The sequence below is a fragment of the Panicum virgatum genome, chromosome 3N, assembly GCF_016808335.1.
Source record: "Panicum virgatum strain AP13 chromosome 3N, P.virgatum_v5, whole genome shotgun sequence".
Lineage (NCBI taxonomy): Eukaryota > Viridiplantae > Streptophyta > Magnoliopsida > Poales > Poaceae > Panicum > Panicum virgatum.
In genome coordinates this window covers 28,912,934-28,934,413 of record NC_053147.1, presented here as the reverse complement: position 1 = coordinate 28,934,413, position 21,480 = coordinate 28,912,934, and the positions used below count along the sequence as shown (strand labels likewise).

The 21,480-nt window shown below is 46.7% G+C and overlaps 2 protein-coding genes across 3 annotated transcripts; both read left to right on the top strand.

Annotated features, from left to right (window-relative positions):
* The first annotated feature begins 224 nt into the window (after positions 1 to 224).
* Positions 225 to 3,588, top strand: LOC120665565 (endo-1,3;1,4-beta-D-glucanase-like). Its single transcript, XM_039945160.1, has 7 exons — positions 225 to 723; positions 821 to 842; positions 1,605 to 1,731; positions 2,434 to 2,524; positions 2,621 to 2,710; positions 2,801 to 2,901; positions 3,173 to 3,588. Exons 1-7 carry the CDS (start codon positions 573 to 575, stop codon positions 3,311 to 3,313), a joined length of 723 nt encoding a protein of 240 aa, XP_039801094.1. The 5' UTR covers positions 225 to 572; the 3' UTR covers positions 3,314 to 3,588.
* A 262-nt stretch (positions 3,589 to 3,850) lies between these two features.
* LOC120665564 (endo-1,3;1,4-beta-D-glucanase-like) lies at positions 3,851 to 6,601 on the top strand. Of its 2 annotated transcripts, XM_039945158.1 has the most exons (7): positions 3,854 to 4,107; positions 4,267 to 4,288; positions 4,650 to 4,776; positions 5,401 to 5,491; positions 5,578 to 5,667; positions 5,772 to 5,872; positions 6,089 to 6,601. In XM_039945158.1, the coding sequence occupies exons 1-7, from the start codon at positions 3,957 to 3,959 to the stop codon at positions 6,227 to 6,229; spliced, it is 723 nt and encodes a 240-aa protein (XP_039801092.1). In that variant the 5' UTR covers positions 3,854 to 3,956; the 3' UTR covers positions 6,230 to 6,601. The 2 variants fall into 2 exon arrangements, with proteins under 2 accessions (XP_039801093.1, XP_039801092.1); XM_039945159.1 differs by lacking the exon at positions 5,578 to 5,667 and having other exon boundaries at positions 3,851 to 4,107; positions 5,739 to 5,872.
* Positions 6,602 to 21,480: the final 14,879 nt, after the last annotated feature.

Here is a 21,480-nt window from a genome sequence, read left to right as displayed (position 1 = left end):
TTACCGTGACCGGAGTAATCACCGCAGCAGGTCAACCGTGATGGATCAGCAGTGATGTTTTTTGAAAGAACAGATCAGCAGTGATGTCACCGTGCCGTTGCCCACTTGACCCCAGAGTGCCGGAGTCCCTCCATCCCCATCGGCGCAGGCCCGGCCACGTCTTCCTGCAGACGCCTGAGCTCGGGTCTCGACTGGCCACGAGCCAGCTGCACGTCTGCACGGACCCTTCCAGCCCGGCAGCCGCAACCGAAACCCCACGCAGTCTCGAACCTACCCGCTTTTCCGGCCGACGGCCGGCCGGCCGGCCGTCCCCCGCCGTTCGTTCTCCACGCAGTTTGGAATCTCGAACCGCCGCTGGCCGTCGCTGTCTCGCGATCAAAACCCCCACGCGACCACGGCGCTCACCGGTCTCTGCCTGTCCCCCATTTAATACCCGTGCTCCGTCCGTTAATGCCGTCTCGAGTCTCGTCCCTTCTTCGCGCATCTAGCCTCAACCGCCAGCCAACCGCCAGTCCGCCGCCACCGCAGCCCGGGAGAGAGAGAGAGAGAGCAGAGCACGAGGGCGGGGGCGGATGGCGAGCTCCCAGTGCTGCGATAACCCGCCGACGCTGAACCCGGCCGGCGGGGCGGGCAAGGTCGTGGACAGCTTCGGCGGGCTCAAGGCCTACGTCGCCGGCCCCGAGGACTCCAAGGCCGCCGTCGTCCTCGTCGCCGACGTCTTCGGTATTTCCTTTTTCCCCACTTCAAATCTGGCCCGCTCCCCAGATCGTTCGCTTGGGACGGTGACAATTAACAGGTGCTGGCCCTTTTCCTCTTGCAGGGTTTGAAGCGCCGAATCTGAGGTAGGACTCATCGTGACAAGTGACACTTGATTTCCTTTTGTGCTCTTTGTTTTCTTTTTTTTGGAAAAAAAAATCCGGGCATCGATAGTTCTGCAGAATCACTGGGGTTGGTGGAGACGAATCGTGGGGGGAGTTTTAGGGGATGTGTGATATCATGATGGGTGATTATGTGCTACTGGTGGGGTGGTAGAGTGCCACTTCCAGGGAATCGTGATGGTGAAACGTGTATCATTTTGCTCAGTTGCTGCCTTCATTTTGGCGTTATTTATTTAGGATTCAGGGATTCAGGTTTTATGCCAGTCGGTGCTCAGTCTGTCACTCATCATCTCCTGCTGGTCCCGTGTGGAAATTTGTTGCCACGAGATTGAAGAAGGCCCTGTAAATCACAGTAACCGTACTTATTCCTGCAAACTACTTAGTAGTAAACAACCTACTTATATAAGCTAAATTGCTAATATACTACTCCTTATATTGAACTATCCAACATCATATATTAAAAGGAGGAGGGAGTATTATATGCGTGCATTTTTCCTGTGTATTTTGACATATGGATCATTGGAATGTTATTAACAAACTTTGGGACTGGGTGGCCATGCACTTTGTTAGTGTGTTGGGTTTTCAAAGTTTCCTAAATGCCAGTAATAGAGTTTAATGATGGCCTCTGGTCGGGGCCTCTTTTAAATACTACCAAAGTTTTATATAATCGCAGACTATCACCTGTAAAGAGATGTCTGATGGTAATACTTGTCTTATCTCATGAAGGAAGATAGCCGACAAGGTTGCTCTGTCAGGATACTTTGTTGTGGTACCAGATTTCTTCCGTGGGGATCCTTACGCACCAGAGAATACTGAGAGGCCCATTCCTGAGTGGCTAAAGTCGCATACTCCGGTTTGTTGTCACCAGCTCCTTTTTCTAAAATATTTCTGTAGTAATATTTGGGTGTACCTTATTTCTAATTATGCTGATTCAAATGAGAAATCAAATTAAGATGATAATGAAGAAGATATTAGGTAGTCAAAGAATGTTTCTTACTCCTAAGAGTAAATATCTATATGGAACTATATATAAGATGACTTTCTAACAACATGCATTATTATTGGCAGTGATCCTCATTGCAATTTCTTTTAGTGAAGCTCATGCTACACTTTGAATTTGCTGTCTCTAATGTTATTGCCTACCAATATATGTTCCGAGGATGCCTCTTTTCATAAAAATGGTGACTAAAACTAAGATTGCACACCTGCATACTAGCTGTTCAATGGCAAATTGACAATTGTCTTTGTGGTGCTATGAGATTTTCATCTCTGGTTCAAAACCTCTAGGTTGACTAACTATTGCCTGCTTTGGAAATTTTCTATATATAATTATGTTTATGTGGTGATAGGAGTAAAAGACAAATTATATTACAATTGGTAGGAAGGCTATGTCAGTTGTCAGTATGTCTAATCACCTCTGTGCCTTGGTATCATTTCCTCTTACCCTATTTCTTGCAAAAGCATGGATCCGGTTGGAACTGTTACATGTTGGTTTCTTTCCTTGCTTTCTTTTGATGCACAAATTTCATCAACAAAGAAGTTATTTCTTTGCTAGGAAAAAGGGTTTGAAGATACAAAACCTGTTATTGCTGCTCTAAAGGAGAAGGGAGTGTCTGCTGTTGGAGCTGCAGGTTATTGCTGGGGTGGTAAGTAGCATTTTTCAACGGACCTGTTGTTCTGTAATAGTCTTATTAAAATCTGAAGTTTTGGTCCGCTGAGTATTTTCTTTCCCTCACATTCAGCAAAGGTTGTTGTTGAGTTGGCAAAAGCTAAGGAGATCCAGGCTGCTGTACTGTTGCACCCGTCGTTTGTTTCTGTTGATGATATCAAAGGTAAAGATTCTTTGTTGTGAATTCTGAAGGTGCACAAACATTGTTCTATTGCAAGCGTTTCATTTGTTAACTCTGTATTATTTTCATCAGAGGTCAAATGCCCGATTTCTGTACTGGGAGCTGAGATTGACAAAATGTCCCCGCCAGAATTAGTCAAGCAATTTGAGCAGGTTCTTTCTGCCAATTCAGGGGTAAGTTCTCATTTTCAGCAAATTATCCGCAAGCTATGCCATCGGCTTGAGTTACAGAATCAGCGAAAATAGAATTACTCCAGTGCCAAACTGACTCATTCGTGTATATGCACTACTACCTTCACAGACACTTTCCAAATCATGCTGGACACGTCCTTTTCTATTTTCATTGAATAAGGGCATATCCAATGATTCTTTTCGGATGCCGGCATGCTGTTATGTTTCTGTGGAGCTTCTGATTCTGAATTGTTTTTCTCCTCCTGGTCTGCAGGTTGGTCACTTCGTCAAGATTTTCCCTGGTGTGTCTCATGGATGGAGCGTGAGGTACAGCGAAGATGATACGGCTGCTGTGAAGAGTGCTGAGGAAGCCCTGGCGGACATGATCGACTGGTTCAACAAGAACCTGAAATGAACTCTGGAGTGGCACTCTGCCTTGTAATAAAGCACATCCTAGTGCAGTAGTGCGCTTGTCGTCGGAGTATTGTGGGATTATCAGCTGTGTTAGTGTTAGGGCCTGCTTCGTCAGGTCATTGTAGTTCTCACGGTCTATGTGCTTGTACACGTTCGCCGTAGACTGGTTGTGCTCAATCCGTAATAAAAAGGTAAATTACGAGGACGATATGTGTCCATAACAAATACTTCTTTGGATATTTATCGAAAAAATATATTTCATGCTTGAGAGCAGAAGGTTTTTTTTTTGTGTGCCTAAAATGGATGTCGCCGAGGCACTAGGTCAATTGCACCAAATCGGCCTGTAATTTGAAATTTATGGAGCGACTGGAAGCAAATGTTTTAAAAGAATACTTTAAATATTTTCCAGTTTATTTGAGTCTTCAACTTTCAAATTACGGGCCCACCAGCTGCTGCAGCTCGGCCTGGGACCTAGCCGGCCGATCGATCTGGTGCAACAGCAAATCTTCAGGCCCAGCCTACGTGCTCACGGGTGGGATGTTGCCGTTTGTTGGGTTTCCCGGCGGGTTGAACATTCAGCACACTAGCAGCAGCCTTGGAAAAGGAGAGCGTGCGCAACTGCGAGAGCGACAGAGAGACAGGAAATGGCGAGCGCTCAGTGCTGCGATAACCCTCCGGCGCTGAACCCCGCCGGCGGGGAGGGCAAGGTCGTCGACAGCTTCGGCGGGCTCAAGGCCTACCTCGTGGGCTCCGATGAGTCCAAGGCCGCCGTCATCCTCATCTCCGACATCTTCGGTAATTGCTGATCTGTTATTTTAGATAATGGTAACGGTTCCTCTCTGTTCCCCCCAACTCCAAAAGCAATCTATCGCCACCTCTCTGCCCCCACAACTCTTTTGCTCGGGATAGGAACAAGTTGCAAGTGACAGGCTGACAGCCCTTCTCCTTTTGCAGGGTTCGAATCGCCGAATCTGAGGTATAAATCTCTGTGCCAAGCGACAGTTGACTTTTTTTTTCTTGGTCATAATCTGTGGTTTTTTTATAGAAGTCCTCGCCACTGGAGCTCTGTAAAATCGCTAGGATTGGAAATAATTTTACTATGTTTTCCTTCAATATATTTGAATGATGTTTGCTTTGGATAAATATATTTGAAGAAAAATTATTTATCCAAAGCAAACATCATTCAAATAGAACTGAACCTAGTTATCAAATCTCGTCGTAAAGTCTATCGGTACTTCCAAGTTTGTTCTAGGCACTAATAAGTGTCAGTGATAAATGGACTCTGATAGTAATCTAATCGGTAATCTCATGACTAATCGAACACTTATCTTCTGAAGGAAAATAGCAGACAAGGTTGCTTTGTCCGGTTACTTTGTTGTGGTACCAGATTTCCTACATGGGGATCCTTACACACCTGAGAATGCTGAGAGGCCTCGACCTGTGTGGATAAAATCACATGCTCCGGTTCGTTCTCCCCTGGCCATTTTGTCATTTTCATTTGTTGTTGCTAACCTAAATATTTCAACTTTCTATGCAAGTGAGATACCAAGATGAGAGAATAATAAATAAAAGAGTGAAAAGGGTAGCAAAGAATGATCTACCTCATGTATGTAGACATCTAGATGGCAACACAAAGGCTGATGACTTTCCAATAACATGTACAGTAGGGGGTAGTTCGGTCCTATCTGTTAGTTCCTACTAACAATAATCTGCTTAGGATGCCTCTTATTGACTAAAAGTTTCCTTAATTGTATATGCGCAAATGGTTTAGTGAGAAATATGGAATTTTCCTACCAGATTCAAAATTAATTGGGTAGTAAAGTTCACTGATTCTAATTTCTAGCATGCTTTGGAAGTTTTTAGATTTAGGTAGGCATGTATAAGAGTTATAGGACATATAATCTTGATTATGATGTTTAAGGTAGCTAGATGTACACATATCTTACTCTGCTGCCCGTATGTCATCTTAAACTTCACACACAATATGAAATGTGGGGAATTATTTTGCATTGGTTTCTTCGCGCCTCTTTTTTGTTAAAATTATTTTGTGGAATAAATTCATGAACGCAAATATGTATCTTTTGCTAGAAAAAAGGGTTTGAAGAGGCAAAACCAGTTATTGCTGCTCTAAAGGAGAAGGGAGTATCTGCTGTTGGGGCTGCAGGTTACTGCTGGGGCGGTAAATACCATCTTTCGTTTATGCTGTGCTTTAGTTGTCAACTTAAAATATTGCCTGCAGAGCATCGTTTCTTCTCTCACATTTAGGAATTGTTGTTGTGGAGTTGGCAAAAGTTCATGAGATCCAGGCTGCTGTAGTATTGCACCCTGGGCCTATTACAATTGATGATATTAAAGGTCAATCTTCTTTCTCTTTATTTTTGGAGGCGATCTAACACTTCTCTATAATTCTATTGCAAATGACTCAGAACCTAACTATAGCACCTGCTACTTAACATCAGAGGTCAAGTGCCCGATTTCGATACTTGGAGCTGAGATCGATCATGTTTCTCCACCAGAATTAATCAAGCAATTCGAGCAGGTCCTTTCAGCAAACTCAGGAGTAAGTTCTCACTTTTCAGCAGCTTAATCTACAAGCTAGACCATTTCCTAGAGTTACAGAATCAGCGAAAATTGAATTACTCTAGTGCTAAACTGTGTCACAACTCACAAACTACATCCAAATCATGGCAGCTATGCCTTTGATTCTTTTCTAGCTGTTGGTATTGCTTCTGTGCAGCTTCTGATCCTGGATTGGTTTCTCTCTTTCGATCTGCAGTTTGCTCACTTCGTAAAGATTTTCCCTGGTGTGGCACATGGGTGGAGCGTGAGATACAGCCATGATGATGCGGCTGCCGTGGCGAGTGCTGAGGAAGCGATGGGGGACACAATCGACTGGTTCAACAAGAACCTGAAATGAACCCTGAAGCCGCAGCTTTAATTGCAATATGTCATTCCTACTCATCGCTGCAAATATTCTTGGTTTTCTTCTGCTGTCCAGGACCTGCATCTTCAGTTGATTTGGTGTCTTGCGCTGTTTTCTGGTTGTATATTGTATACTTTAGCACAGGCTGGTTCAGCTGAATGCCTGAATCTGTGATAGAACTAGCACGCTAGTATATTACATGTATACCTGTATGTAACGAATGTGCTCTATGTTTCAGTCCAATCAGTGAATCTGGTTGATTTAAGTTGAGGGATCAGAAAAATGTATTTGGATGAATCTGAAGTAAAAATATATTGTAGTTATGGTGAAAATTAAGCTGGGATGTGGGAAAGTTTAGGAGCCAAAGTTGTGTAACGATTGGCAGAAATTGTTCATAACTGTCAAGTTACTGGAATTGCTGTCAGAGATGGACTTGCAGAACTGAAAGAAAAGTAGCATCGAGCAAAGCACAATGCATCATGTATTTGCTTTCGGCACATTGTATTGGCATTGGAGAGTCCTGAATCCTCAATTTATGAAATTCAGGCGAATTCATCAGTTTTTTTTTCAGTAAAGTGCTTTAAAAGTTTCCTGATCCAGATTACAAGTTTTTTTTTAATATAACCTTTCAGCCAGACAGAATACAAAGTGCAAGTTGCAGGAAACAGCGTTCATCCAAAAAGACCATGCTTCAGAGTTCAGACTTTCAGAGCACGTCGCCTACAATCCTCCTAGCTAGGCGGCTACTCCTACTACCAGCTCGATCCATGCCTTCACCGCCGCCAAATCATCAGCGCGTTGCTGCGGAGAGATCCTGCGCCAGCGCCTGGCTCCTCGTCCGGGTCACGGCGTACTCGAACGCGATGCCGAGCTCCGCCAGCTCGTGCGGGTACACCGTCTCGTCGGGCAGCGCCGTCCTCTCCGCCTCCAGCACCTGCTGGCGGCACTCCTCCCTCGCGCGCGCGATCTCGTCGTCCACCCGCCGCCTCTTCCGAGCATCTTCCTTGGCGGCGCTCGGCGGCGCGGCGGCGTGCGGGACCGGGGCCTGCTGCTGCTTCACTGCTGGTTCCTTCTGATGATGCGCCGCTTCGGTCGCCCCTGGTTTCGACGGGCACGTCTCGCTCCTCTTCGCTGCCGCCTCCCGTCGTGGCCCGACGGCGGCAGAGAACCATGCGTCGCCCTTGGCGGCGGCTGCCGCATCCCGTCGTGGTATAGCGGCAGAGAACCGCGCGGCGCCGCTCCTGCCATCGCCACGGCACAAGAGCACCGCCTTCCTGTGGAGAGCGCGGACGGCGTCGAGCTCCGCCCTCATCCGCTCCTGGAGGCGCTGCTGCCCCGGCGCGGGGACGCCGGCAGCGAAGAAGCCCTCCCCGGCCCCGGTCTTCCCGTCCGAGCCGTCGCGGGCGCGCTTCAGGTTCTGGGCGCGGGCGGAGGGCGCCTCGGCGCGGACGCGGCGGGCCGGCTCCCTTGCCATCACGCCGCAACCCGCGGGCGCGGCGGCGTGGAAGCCGGGAGCGGTGGGGGGAGCGAGGCTGCACATGGTTCGCCGGGAGCAAGCGCGCAACAGCTGCTAGCTAGGTCTTGCCGGAGAAGCTAGCGGATCGGCGGAGCGGAGGGGGAGAACTGGGGAAGAGCGGCGATGGATGGATGGAAGGATGGCGAGTTTAGAGATGGCGACGGAGGGAGGCCATATTTATGGCGGTTTGGCGTGGCGGGCACCTCCGATTCCGACTTGACTTCGAATCGGTGTCCGCTGGCACCTGGAAGGGAAGGGGCAGGGCGCGGGTTGGTTGCCCGAGGCTTAGCTGCTCCGATCGGGTAGGGTCCGAGTCCGACTTCGAGTAGTTGCTTGCGAAACAGCTGAGAAGTTAGTTAACCTTTTCAAGTTTCCACTTTCCAGTCGGATTCAATCACAAGCATACATTGGATCTGTAAAATTTATAATAAATTTCACATAATAATGATACAAGTAAACTTGGCTGGGTTATTTATTTTGAAAATATCTAGAGAAATAAGTCCTTTTCACAAAAAAAAAACAGATTCATTTTCCAAACATTTGGGCTCTGTTTGGTTTAGTAGCGCTAGGTTAATGTAGTAAATTTTAACTATCAATTAGAAGTATTAAATAAAGACCGTTTACAAAACTAACTTCACAACTCCTGCGTTACTTCGCGAGACGAATTTAATGAGACATTTGACTGCATGATTAGATGATAGTTACTGTAGTATTACTGTAGGCAATTATAAATTAATTAGGTTTATTAGATTCATCATGCAAAATTGCACCCATCTGTGAAAAAGTTTTGCAAATAAATCTTGCTCCATAAATGCAAGATTGCCCTATAGCTCTAGGTGTGCTAGAGTAAACCAAATAGGGCGTTGAATAAGCCATACCACTACGCACTCCTACATCAACACATCACAATTGCACATTGATGTACATTCAGTTCTCACTGCATCAATTAGACAAGCATGAACGACCAGTTCTCACTGCTGTATTGTAATCTTCCTGTACAAGTTGTAAGCTACACCAGAGACTTTTTCTAGCTACTAGTAAAATGTACATGCGACACACATGTATTTTGAAAAATGTTAGACTTATGGATACATTATATCTATCATTCTTGCACTAAACAACACTATAACTACTTTAGAAAACTTAAATTACACTATTTTCATCCAATTTTCAATAAAGCTAGTAAACACGTATATGATATTTATAAATAATCTAGTAAACAAGCAACTATCGTTTACCCTTTTCATTTGATTTATACTTTTGTAAAGGAAAAATAGCCATTTTGGTCCCCCATTTTATTGTAAGGGTCAGATTCATCCCTCAACTTTCAAATTGGCCAATATAGTCCTTCAACTTTTATTTTAAGGTCATTCTTGTCCTTATATGCTGATATTATACTCTAGAATAACATGAGATAAATGCAAAATCCTTTTTACCATTTGCTTCTTCTTCCCCTTCTTAATTTCCACTCTTCATGAGCCCGCAATATAATGTGAATAGTAAATGACGCGCGCCTTCGCGCGCGAGCCCGTGCAATGCGGATAGTTTCTTGATGTAACGTAGTTTGAGAAATCAATGTCTCATGTGGTTTATTGATATGTGCCTGATAGATATATTGTTGCAGTATTTTATTTATGAAACTAGTGTCGGGTGCCACAATTAGGCACACCCTAATTGGGGTACTAAGATCGCTTTTAAAACACGAATACCTGTTAAGGCAACTGGGCCCACGAAGGCCCACGGCCTGCTTCCTATTCGGAAGAAAGGAAAGGACTCAAAGAAGCCCAGCATGCGGCCCATTCCCATCCCCCTCGAACCAGAAGAACGATCTCCGCTTCGCTCAAGGGTCCCTTTCGGGCCCGCTGGGCAATCTCCGCCTCGCTCGAGGGTAGCGGATCTGCCCTCGAGCAGGTGACTCATCTCCGCCTCGCTCGAGGGTAGCGGGTCTACCCTTGAGCAGGTGACTCATCTCCGCCTCGCTCGAGGGTAGCGGGTCTGCCCTCGAGCAGGTGACTCATCTCCCCCTCGCTCGAGGCCCTCTCACGGCACAAGGGACAAACGGCCCCGCCGCCCAACCGACCGCCGTACGAAGGCATTAAAGGCCAGCCACTCCGCCACGGCTCAAATGACGGGCGGCGCCAGACCGCCGCTCCCGCGGTGGATGTGACCGACGTCCCATCCGCTGACCCCGGTCACCGCTCCGCCACCCCGGTCGCTGTAGCAACACTGTGGACATTCAATGCGGGGCAAGACAAGTTAGCGCCGCCCCCGTTACTGTTCTGCCGACATCAACCATCCGGACTCACCTCCCGCTGGGGAAGGGGTCCGGCGATGTCACGTGTCCTTCCGAGAGGGGCGCTCTGCACGCACGGGCAGGGACCCCGGACCTCCCCCTTATGGGGTCCGGGATTTCCACGTGCTCCTGGACCTTCTAGTGTGCACGCCCGCACTCCGACCAGGGGGTCCGGGACCGTCCCACGCCATTACTACCGCCGGGACACTGCAGGACGACCGGCGCAATCTTCGCGGGACCAAGGACGGAACCCAGGACGACAACGACGCGCGCCGCCTTCCCACAGTACACTTTCTACAGTGTTCGACCACAGTACCCCCGCGATTTAAGGGGAAACGATGACTTCCATATCCCCACTCATGTGCACCGCCCTTCCTTGTGACTATAAAAGGAGGAGGCGGGCTTCCTTAGGCGGGGTTGGCAGCAGGTTCTCCGGTTTTTCTCCCTCAGAAAGGCCTCAGCACTACTGAGCACTCACCTCAACCGACTCCACTCCTAGCAGAGACTTGGGAGCTTCCCTTCCTCTCTCGCTTTGCTTGTATCCCCTACTACAAGCACTCCGGGTGCAAGATAATACAGTGCCCTCGCACACCCCCTTTGCTGGACGTACGGCCCCGCGGCCAGAACTAGGATAAAACCGTGCGTTACTGTGTTGCCTCTTGCATCATCATCTGGGATGAGGAAACACGCAGCATTTACTAGTTGGGATTCAGGCCCCCCGGGTCGGAACACCGACAACTAGTGTCAATATTTGAAATGGCGTATTCATGCGGTTTCGTACGTTTTATACGTTACAAGAATAGGATCTCAGATTGTTACGGGTTAGTTGTGTAAGACAAGGTTCTTTTTTCAAGAATAATTCTCTGAAATGTTGTTTGATTTTCAGTAAATAGAAGGGAGCAATTGTGCAAACGATTTGTGAAAGGATTTTGAATTTTAAAATTTGCTCTATAACAATGTTGTTGATTTTTAATGTTTGATTGAATTTTATGATGAATAATCTTTTATTCAGAGCGTTTTGGTGTTCAAATTGTACGTATAATGTTGCTCATGTAGAGGTAATGAATGGAATGTGTTGTGGTTTGATTTAGGTAAAATTCTAGAGTTTTTCTTAAATATTCCCATGAGTGGAGTAGGACGGCGCGTTGATTTTGTGAAACTTTAAGGTTTTCTTTGTAAATTTACCTAAATCGGGAAGGTTGGACTGCGGGTTGATTTTGGAAAAATATGTGGACTATTTTGAAAAGTTATCTAAGAGAGAAAGTCGGACTGCGGGTTGATTTTGCGAAAGGTTGAGGACTTTTTTTTTTACAAAATAGCCGGAACTCGCATCATCTAGACTGTCTGATCAGCCGATCCGACAGCCAGGAATTGCAGCCGACGTGAATGCCTTGGCCGGCCAAGTTTTGCCAGCCCTTTTATCTATAGAAATGTATGGATAAAAAAAATTATATGTCCAAATTTAACACTTGTGATGTCAGCTCATAATTAAATGTATTGATGCTCATGTTGTATTGGCTAAATATTTATTAGTAATAGTAAACTGTTGAGAAATATAGAAGAGGAAGGAGATAAGGGGAGGACTTTTTTTTTTGCATAAATCTCATGTTATTATGGAGTATAATATAGTATAAGCATGCGTTTGACCCAAAAATAAAAGTTGAGGGACTATATTTGTCTATCTGAAAATTGAGGGATGAACTTGATCCTCGGATCAAAGTTGAGGGACGAGAACACCTATTTTGCCTTTTTGTAAAATATGCTTTGTAAGAACTCATTGTAGTATAGAATATGAATAACTAAGACACGTTGATAAATATTCTTTATTGTATAGTTGAGCAAATATTGATTTTCTTTATTAGAATGTATAAACACCACTAATTACTTTAAAATTGCATGCAATGTTATATTGACCATGTTCAAAGTATCGTTGACGACCAAAATTGGCACATGTCGAACAGACCGGTCTGACCGGTGCCTAGGGGAGCGGTCTGACCGGTTGGGACCGTGTAGCCGGTCTGGCAACACCGACCGGTCTGACCGGTCTACTTAGAATCCGGATACAACTAGGACTTTTTGTAGATTTAGATTTGTAATAGGATTTCTTGCGGGATAAGTCCACCCCACCCTATAAATATAAAGGGTCACGACCGGTTGAGGGTATCTAATCGATCAATCAATACAACTTTTATCTTTTTATTTTCTCTTGCCCTAGCTTTTCCAATCTATTACATGATGTTCCTCCTTCGTCTCTACATCGATTGAGGGCGTTCTAGGTGGCCTGCCGACCCTATAACAACCCTGCGTGTGCCTGCCCCGATGTGTCTTCTCGGGCTAACGTTCGTAGGCTTCGTTACCGATCTGCCGGCGGTGACTGTTCTGACCGCTCCTTGAGATCGGTCTGACCGATCTGTGCGGCGGCGCTGCAACGCGCGCCTCTGTTCGCTGCACGTTCGAGTGCGTCCGTGTGTTGGCTGTAATTTGCATCAACACACTTTTTAACGACTCCGCTGGGGAAAGAATCAATCGGCTGCGTTGGCCAGTAAAATTCCTAAACCTAGAGATGTTGATGCCGCCAACATCAGAAGGCTGACTGTCCAGCAACTTTCGGCCGAATATCAGAAGGCTCTTGATGACATCCAAAAGAAGACCAGAGAAGAAAAGGAGGAGATCCAGAAGCTGGAGGAAGAAGCCGTGAAGCAGTACATCTCGCACTTCTCCATCGACCATCAAGGGAAGGTCACACCGGATGCCGCCTTCGATGCTTCACAGTTCGAGGTACAATTCGATGAGAACGAGCAGCCTATTCTTACTTTAGAAATAGCTAATGCTATAGGTGATGCTGTTTTTTCTCATGTTAATAATAAGTTGAAATTTATTGGTCAAAATATTCATAATATATTTGATGATTGCTTTAGCCCAATAGAATCACATCTTGGCATGAAGCCTATCGGTAGTGATAATAATGCATTTACATCTAATACTCATAAGGTAATGAATGATTCGGCTAATTGCAAAAGTCTAACTAATAATGCTTTAGTAATTAATTCGGCTAACCAGCATAACCGAATTAATTATAATTCAGCACCTCATGCAAATGTATCACATGGGGCAGCAAGTTCGTTGCAGCATTCTACATCACCGAACTTTGCTCAACATTATGGCACACCTAATCAGCCTATGGCCGATAATTTTGGATCTGGCAGCATTAAAGATAAAGTAATTAAATTCTTTAGACATACTTTTGGTATAGATCCAAAAGGGAGATGCCGATCATATAAGAGACCATACCCTGAAGAATATGAGCATGTTGCATATCCACACGGTTTTAAAATTTCTGAATTTGTTAAATTCACTGGTGATGATAGTAGAACTACATTAGAGCATATCGTCTAATTTATTATACAATGTGCTGAAGCTAGCATTAGTGATATTTATAAATTGAGGTTATTTCGTTTATCTTTATCGGGTGCTGTATTTACTTGGTTTATTGCATTGCCACCCAATTCAGTTCGCACATGGGCCGATTTAGAGCAGAAATTCTATGATTATTTTTTTAATGATAAAACTGAATTGAAATTGTCACATCTTACATCAGTTAAGCAAAAGATACATGAAGGTGTTGCTGAATATATTAGAAGATTTAGAGACATTAGAAACCGATGCTATAGTTTGACAATTTCTGATAGAGATTTAGCTGATCTAGCTTTTACTGGTTTACTTGATTTTCATAAGAAAAAGCTAGATGGACAAGAATTTCTAGATGTTAGTCAAGTTCTGCAAAAGGCTCTGGTTAATAAAATCCGAGCTAAAGAAGCTTTGCAAAAGTCCAATGGAAAGCCTAATCGTCATATTTATGTTCTTGGTTGTGAATCAAATTGTTCGGACGATGAAGGCAAAGATATTTATGCTGCTGAATTTGCTTGGCCTTCTAATAACAAATCTTGCACTTACGGTTCTCTCAAGCTGATTCAGAAAAATCGGCAAGATAATATTAAGTTTACTTTTGATGTATCCAAATGTGATCGCATATTTGATGAGTTAAACAAATTGGGATACATCAAATTGTCTCATGCTATTCCGCCGCTTGAGGAATTAAAGCAGCGTGCTTATTGCAAGTGGCACAATTTATTTTCTCATGCAACCAATGATTGCAATGTGTTTAGAAGACAAATTCAATCGACCGTTAATGAAGGACGATTGCCACAAATGCAAATTGATAACAATTCTTTCCCTGTGCATACTGTTGAATTACAGAATCCTAAGGTTTTAATTTGGCCAAATCAAGCCGAATCAACAAAGGGGAAAAATGTGATCATCGGTGAACCAAGATCTGAACAGGTCAAAAAAGTCGCAGAGAAGAAGTCCCCTGAAGCTTCATTAGAAAATTCAACGCTCGGGGGACAAGAACAGAAGAAGGGCGCTAGGTCTGTACAGACCGGTCTGGAGGCTGGTCTGACCGGTTCCTCTGGGAGTTCTGGAAAAAATTGCAGAAACAACAAGAAGAAAGGAAGGCCGAGTTTCAAGCAACTCTTGGCCAAATATGAGGAGAGAGGGGCTACCCTGAGGCAGAAGGAGCAATCAGATCAAGTTAAGGATGCAAAACCATCGTCAAAGTCTAGTGAGAAATCGGCTTCGCCTTTGCAACAAGGTAATAACACTTTTGCACCATATTTATTTGGTGAGCCGGTTGCTCCATGGTTCTGGTCGTATCCTTACTATTACACACCTATGGATTATAGTAGAATGTATATGCATCCATACTTTATTCAATATTCTTCTATATATCCAAGTCATGGTGCTTCTCAAAGACCGATTGTTGCTAGCGATAATCTGGTCAAAAGCAAACCTAAATGCAGTCAAGATGGTGAGAAGGATGTGAAACAAGATAATCAATATTTACAGCTGAGGTGTTGTCCCTCAGGCTTGTCTCACACTCAAAAGAGGAGGATACAGCGGATGCGCAAGGAGTCCATGGAACAACAAGTGAAGGTTGTACTAGCAAGGTTGGTGACCATGATGCAGGTATGGAGGCCTAAGCAAGTTGTTTCGTCATCAGCTTGAACAAGAAGCAAGATACGGCCGATAGAATTTATCGCCCTTAGAACAAAATATGGCCGATGCATGTTTATCATTGTCCTTAGACAAATTTTGTCCAGAGACTTGTTTTTTTGGCATGCTAGCATCACCAAAAAATAGGGGGGCATATGTTGACGACCAAAATTGGCACATGTCGAACAGACCGGTCGACCGGTGCCTGGGAGCGGTCTGACCGATCTGGATCGTGTAGCCGGTCTGGTAAAACTGACCGGTCTAGTTGTATTCGGATTCCAGGTAGATCGGTCTGACCGGACCGGTGACAGACCGGTCTACCTGGAATCCGAATACAACTAGGACTTTTTATAGATTTAGATCTGTAATAGGATTCCTTACGGGATAAATTCACCCCACACTATAAATATAAAGGGTCACTACCGATTGAGAGTATCCAATCGATCAATCAATACAACTTTTATCTTTTTATTTTCTCTTGCCCTAGCTTTTCCAATCTATTACATGCTATTCCTCCTTCGTCTCTACGTCGATTGAGGGTGTTCTAGGTGGCCTTCCAACCCTAGAACAACCTTACGTGCGCATGCCCCGATGGGTCTTCCCGGGCTAACATTCGTAGGCTTCGTCACCGATCTGCCGGCGGTGACCGGTCTGACCGCTCCTTGAGACCGGTCTGACCGGTCTGTGCGGCGGCACTGCAACGCGCGCCTCTGCTCGCTGCACGTTCGAGTGCATCCGTGTGTTGGCCGTAATTTGCGTCAACAAGTACATAAGCAATGGTCGAGCTAGCTATCTTGCTTCAGATTGTGGAAGTCACAAGAATTGACTTCTTCAGGCTTTGGTGCTCGGAAGGCAGCAGTGAGCTCCCTTCGGAGCTGGTCCCAAGTGTGGATGTGACCATTTAGCAGGTTGGTGTACCAATGTTACGGGAGGCCTTTCAGAGAAAGAACGAATGCTTTGACCTTGCAAGCTGGGCCTCCTCCAGATGCTTCGATGGCCGCTTCGTACTTGAGGAGGAAATCTTTTGGGTTCGATTCTCCGTCGAACTGTGGGAGAATAGTTGGGTTGAAGCGTGGAGGCCACGGGAGTTCTTCGAACTCTACTGAGAGGGGTGTGGCGAGGCCTTGTTGCGGTCGATGCTGATGCGGTACCAAGTACTCTCCTTCTTCTTCGTCCGAGTACTGTTTTTCTTCGATGAGGATGGGCTGCTGACGAAGCCTTTGGGGCTGAGGCGCTTGCTGCACGGGCCTCGGAGTTTGATGAGGGGGCTTCAGCATCGTCAGACGATCACGGATGGATTGCCGCATTGCCTTACAACGAAGCTCTTCTTCTCTTAGCTTGTTAAGTTGGTCCTCGAGCTCTTGCGCAGTGAGCTCCTGCCCTTTACCCTTCGCTCTTGTTGCCACCGACACATTTGACGTGCCGGCCTGTGCTTGTTGCGCGTGACGAAGACGCTCAGAGAGACGTGTGTCGATTCTCTTCTTGACTTGGATGTCTTCGGCGAAGATGCCAAGGTCGTGGAGATCTACCTCGAAGTCCCCGTCGGCGAGGTCTTCGATCTCAAATTCTTCACCTTGGTCTTCGTTGTTGTTGTTCGTTGTTACGAGGGCGTCGTTTGTCGAAGGCGGGGCTTCGGTTGAGGCGTTGCCCTCCGAAGCGCCAGTGTTGGGTTTTTTCTTCGCTGCCATGTGGTCATGTTAGGACGAACTGTGGGTGGGCTCCAAAACTGTTGGTGTAGGATACCCTTCGGAGTGAAGGAGTATCACAACAGTTTGGTTCGTCGAGGACGAAGCCTCAAGAAGACAATCACGACTAGTGTAACAACACGAAAATCAAAGCAGGCGCGTAATTGCTCTGTATTCAATGTCCCATCACTAGTAGTTACGGTGGGTATTTATAGCCAGCGGCTCAACTACCCGCGGGCGTAAAATCCCCGTACTGCCCTCCAACTGCCACAATTACAGAATATTCCATGAGTTCCCAGGTAATATCACGTTTACAGACAACTAGTGGATTACAGCTGGGCTGACAGGTGGGCCTCCGCATGGCTCCGTGGCCTTCGTCATCGGACGTGTTCAACCGGGCCCTTGGGCTCGGCCTTCGCCATTCAAGTCCTTCATTACTCCCTCGCTCGGTCACCCTTCGCTCTTGGGCCTTCGCTGTCTCCCCTTCGCCATCAGGCCAGACAGGGGTTGATCCTTAACCCCAGATTCGAAGTCATCGGTCTGGGGACTTCGTCGAGGACACTTCGCTCCAATGCCTCCGCCGGCCAGAGCGCGCATGATCGTCTCGTCTTCCGTCTTCGGGTCGTAGCGCCTTCGCACGGTTGCCGAAGGTGGCTCCCCCAACATCGCCTTCTGCTCCGATCTAGTGCACCAACCCGGACGCATTCACCGAGTTGCCCTCTACCTTGCTGTTCCTTTCTTTTTTTTTTCTCGAATATGCAGGAGAGCTGCATATCTTTGTATTAAGAAGAAAGCATAAGTTTTACATCAACCCGGTTACACGGTAAGTTGCAACCGTTGCAAGAGAGAGGATGCCCTATGGGGCCAACCCATCTAGCTACTACTCCCGTTTTAAACAACCAAAACGCCGAGCCCCCGCATCAATCCATAGTTTGATGTCCATCTTGATTCTTTCCTGGAGATCGGTCCCTGAGTGCTAATGCCTTGGAACAGCCAGTTGTTGCGCTCCTTCCATAATGCCCAGATCATTAACATAAAGAGTGTTTTGAAGCCTCGTCTCCTGATCAATGGTGAGAATGACCAATGGGCGATGGATCAAAGCATCTCCTAATCTCTGACGGCTTGGAATGCCTGTAGCTGAGCCACCAATCCGCCCCACGCCAACGACGCACCGGGGCTCGGCAAAATTACCGTCCATGCCGATAGGCTGCTGCAAGAACTCTGAGCCATAATTCTGTGCCGGACACGCATCCAAGTAACCGAATGTGGCTGGATCACATTCATATTGACAGTCACAGGGGCTGCAATTACCGTGCAAGAAGAAAGCACTGCAACTGCAACGATTCTGTTAATGCTCTGAATACTTTGAACAGATTACAAGATTTATTTTAGAAAAATAAAACCTCTCAGTCAGACAGAATACAAAGTTAACTTGCAGGAAACAGCGTCGTTCATCCAAAAAGACCATGCTACGGACTTTCAGAGCATACTCCTAGCTAGGCGGCTTCAGATTTTCAGGTCGCCTACAATCCTCCTAGGCAGGCGGCTACTCCTACCACCAGCTCGATCCATGCCTTCACCGCCGCCAAATCATCAGCGCGTTGCTGCGGAGAGATCCTGCGCCAGCGCCTGGCTCCTCGTCCGGGTCACGGCGTACTCGAACGCGATGCCGAGCTCCGCCAGCTCGTGCGGGTACACCGTCTCGTCGGGCAGCGCCGTCCTCTCCGCCTCCAGCACCTGCTGGCGGCACTCCTCCCTCGCGCGCGCGATCTCGTCGTCCACCCGCCGCCTCTTCCGAGCATCTTCCTTGGCGGCGCGCGGGACCGGGGCCTGCTGCTGCTTCACTGCTGGTTCCTTCTGATGATGCGCCGCCTCCTTCGCCGCTGGTTTCGACGGGCACGTCTCGCTCCTCTTCGCTGCCGCCTCCCGTCGTGGCCCGACTGCGGCAGAGAACCGTGCGTCGCCCTTGGCGGCGGCGGCCGCATCCCGTCGTGGTCCGGCGGCAGAGAACCGCGCGGCGCCGCTCCTGCCATCGCCACGGCACAAGAGCACCGCCTTCCTGTGGAGAGCGCGGACGGCGTCGAGCTCCGCCCTCATCCGCTCCTGGAGGCGCTGCTGCCCCGGCGCGGGGACGCCGGCAGCGAAGAAGCCCTCCCCGGCCCCGGTCTTCCCGTCCGAGCCGTCGCGGGCGCGCTTCAGGTTCTGGGCGCGCGCGGAGGGCGCCTCGGCGCGGACGCGGCGGGCCGGCTCCCTTGCCATCACGCCGCAACCCGCGGGCGCGGCGGCGTGGAAGCCGGGAGCGGCGGGGGGAGCGAGGCTGCACATGGTTCGCCGGGAGCAAGCGTGCAACAGCTGCTAGCTAGGTCTTGCCGGAGAAGCTAGCGGATCGGCGGAGGGGGAGGAGAGCTGTGGAAGAGCGGCGATGGATGGATGGAAGGATGGCGAGTTTGGAGATGGCGACGGAGGGAGGCCATATTTATGGTGGTTTGGCGAGGCGGGCGGCTCCGACTCCGACTTGAATTCGAATCGTTGTCAGCGGCAGCCGGCAGCGGCAGCCGGCAGGGGCGCGGGTTGGTTGCCGGACCCTTGCTGCTCCTACTGGGTAGGGTCCGAGTCCGACTTCCAGTAGTTGCTTGCGAAACAGCTGGGAAGTTAGTTAACCTTTCCAAGTTTCCACTTTCCAGTCGGATTCAAGCACAAGCATTCATTCGCTCTGTTCGGCTGTACTACTTTTAGCTGCTCTCGGCTGCTGAGCTGCTTTTGCTTGGGTTGAGTAGCTCAAGCCGTTCGGCTGGTCCACAACAGCCGTTCGGCTCGGCTGGCCTACACATCTGTTCGGCTGGGCAACTGCCCAAAAATAGCACTCGATCGCCGTCCTCCTCGCTCTGCTGTCTTGGCTGGAAGAGCCGCAGCCTAGAGCAGCCGAGAATAGTACTGCCGAACGGAGTGATTGGATCTGTAAAATTTATAATAAATTTCACATAATAATGATACAATTAAACTTGGCTGGGTTATATATAATAATATATACTAACGGGTCAAGGTTTCGAGCCCTCTCATGAGCTATTGCCCCATGTGGGACCCATGTACCTATTCAAGCGGGATCCACATATTTTAAGGTGGGACCCACATATTATTTAGGTGGGACCCATGCCATGACCCCACGAGGGACCGACGTAATGTACCTGCGGGACCCACATACTCTTTCGGTGGGACCCACATACTATTATGGTGGGATCCATGTGGGACCCACATACACCATATACTATTCAGATGGAACCCACCCTATCTAGGGGTATTGTTCATAGAATCCCACGTACTCTTCAAGTGGGACCCACGTGGGACCACGACTCTATTAAATGAGTCTCTTTATCTTTTTCAACAAATTATGTTCCTTCTATTATTTGAAAACATAAAATATATTTAATTATACTTTTTATACATAAATAATAACTAGACTTTGTATATTACTTTCACATGTGGTAACCCTACTATTTTCTAGACTTTACTTTCACTTCGTAAACTCGCAAAATATAATCGAATTATTCATACATTGCTAATTTTATCTTTTTCCCCTACCATATCAATATTCAATGTACACTAATCCATCAACTATACCTACTAACACAAAAAAATAGTGAATCCCGAACAAAAATAATCTGTATCTCTATTATAAAATGCTCGTAATTCCCACGCTCTCAAGACTCTGAACTACTATACCGATTTAATATAACTTTTATATTTGCTTCAATACATCGATACGATGTTGCTTTGAACATATAGCAAGGGATAATATTTTTCCATTATTACTTTAGGCCAATCTTTTTAGCTATAGGCGTGCTATGCGCGCCAACATGTCTAGTTTATTTTGAAAATGTCTAGAGATAGTTGGGCCTCTTTTTTGATGCCTTTCCATCAAAAACAGATCTATTTTCCAAACATTTATGCTCTGTTTGGTTTAGTAGCGCTAGATTATTGTAGTAAATTTTGACCAATAATTAGGAGTATTAAATAAATGCCGTTTACAAAACTAACTTTTCAACTCCTACGTAGGGGTGGTAATGGGCCATGGCCCTAATGCTCTCTTCACAATCCTACTTGGCCTTTAATTTTTTTAGCTCAGAATTGAATAAGTTTAGAGCCCTATCCTTTTAGGACTTGGCACTTAGATTATCTAGACTAAAATTTAAGGCCTTTTACCACCCCTACTTCTGCGCTAATTCGCGAGACGAATCTAGTGAGTCATTCGACTTCATGATTAGAGGATGGTTACTGTAGCATTAATGTAGCCAATTATGAATTAATTAGGCTCATTAGATTCGTCGCTCAAAATTGCACCCATATGTGAAAAGATTTTGCAAATAAATTTCATTTAGTACTCCATGAATACAAGATTTTCTTATCACGCTAGTTGTGCTAGGGGTTTAAATAAGCCATACCACCACGCACTACTACATCAACACCATCACAATTGCATTCAGTTCTCACTGCAGAAAGCATCAATTAGACAAGCATGAACGACCAGCCCCGTCACTATCTAGGAGACTAGGACGATGGGCATGGACTTGCATCAGCAGTGAGGTCAGAGCACCCTATCTTTTCTACAAAAAGAATATTGTGCTAATCTTGTCCGTACGCGCCGCCCGGTAGCTTTATTTTCCATGGGCGAAAGCTGCTCCCAGTTCAAATCCATATATAT

Bases quoted from the DNA above. Each gene is read 5' to 3' on its own strand.
- LOC120665565 (XM_039945160.1), top strand. From the start codon at position 573: ATGGCGAGCTCCCAGTGCTGCGATAACCCGCCGACGCTGAACCCGGCC. The intron at 843-1,604 runs GTAGGACTCATC...TATCTCATGAAG, and splicing joins TTTGAAGCGCCGAATCTGAG to GAAGATAGCCGACAAGGTTG. The intron at 1,732-2,433 runs GTTTGTTGTCAC...TTTCTTTGCTAG, and splicing joins GGCTAAAGTCGCATACTCCG to GAAAAAGGGTTTGAAGATAC.
- LOC120665564 (XM_039945158.1), top strand. From the start codon at position 3,957: ATGGCGAGCGCTCAGTGCTGCGATAACCCTCCGGCGCTGAACCCCGCC. The intron at 4,108-4,266 runs GTAATTGCTGAT...CTCCTTTTGCAG, and splicing joins CCTCATCTCCGACATCTTCG to GGTTCGAATCGCCGAATCTG. The intron at 5,492-5,577 runs GTAAATACCATC...TCTCACATTTAG, and splicing joins TGCAGGTTACTGCTGGGGCG to GAATTGTTGTTGTGGAGTTG.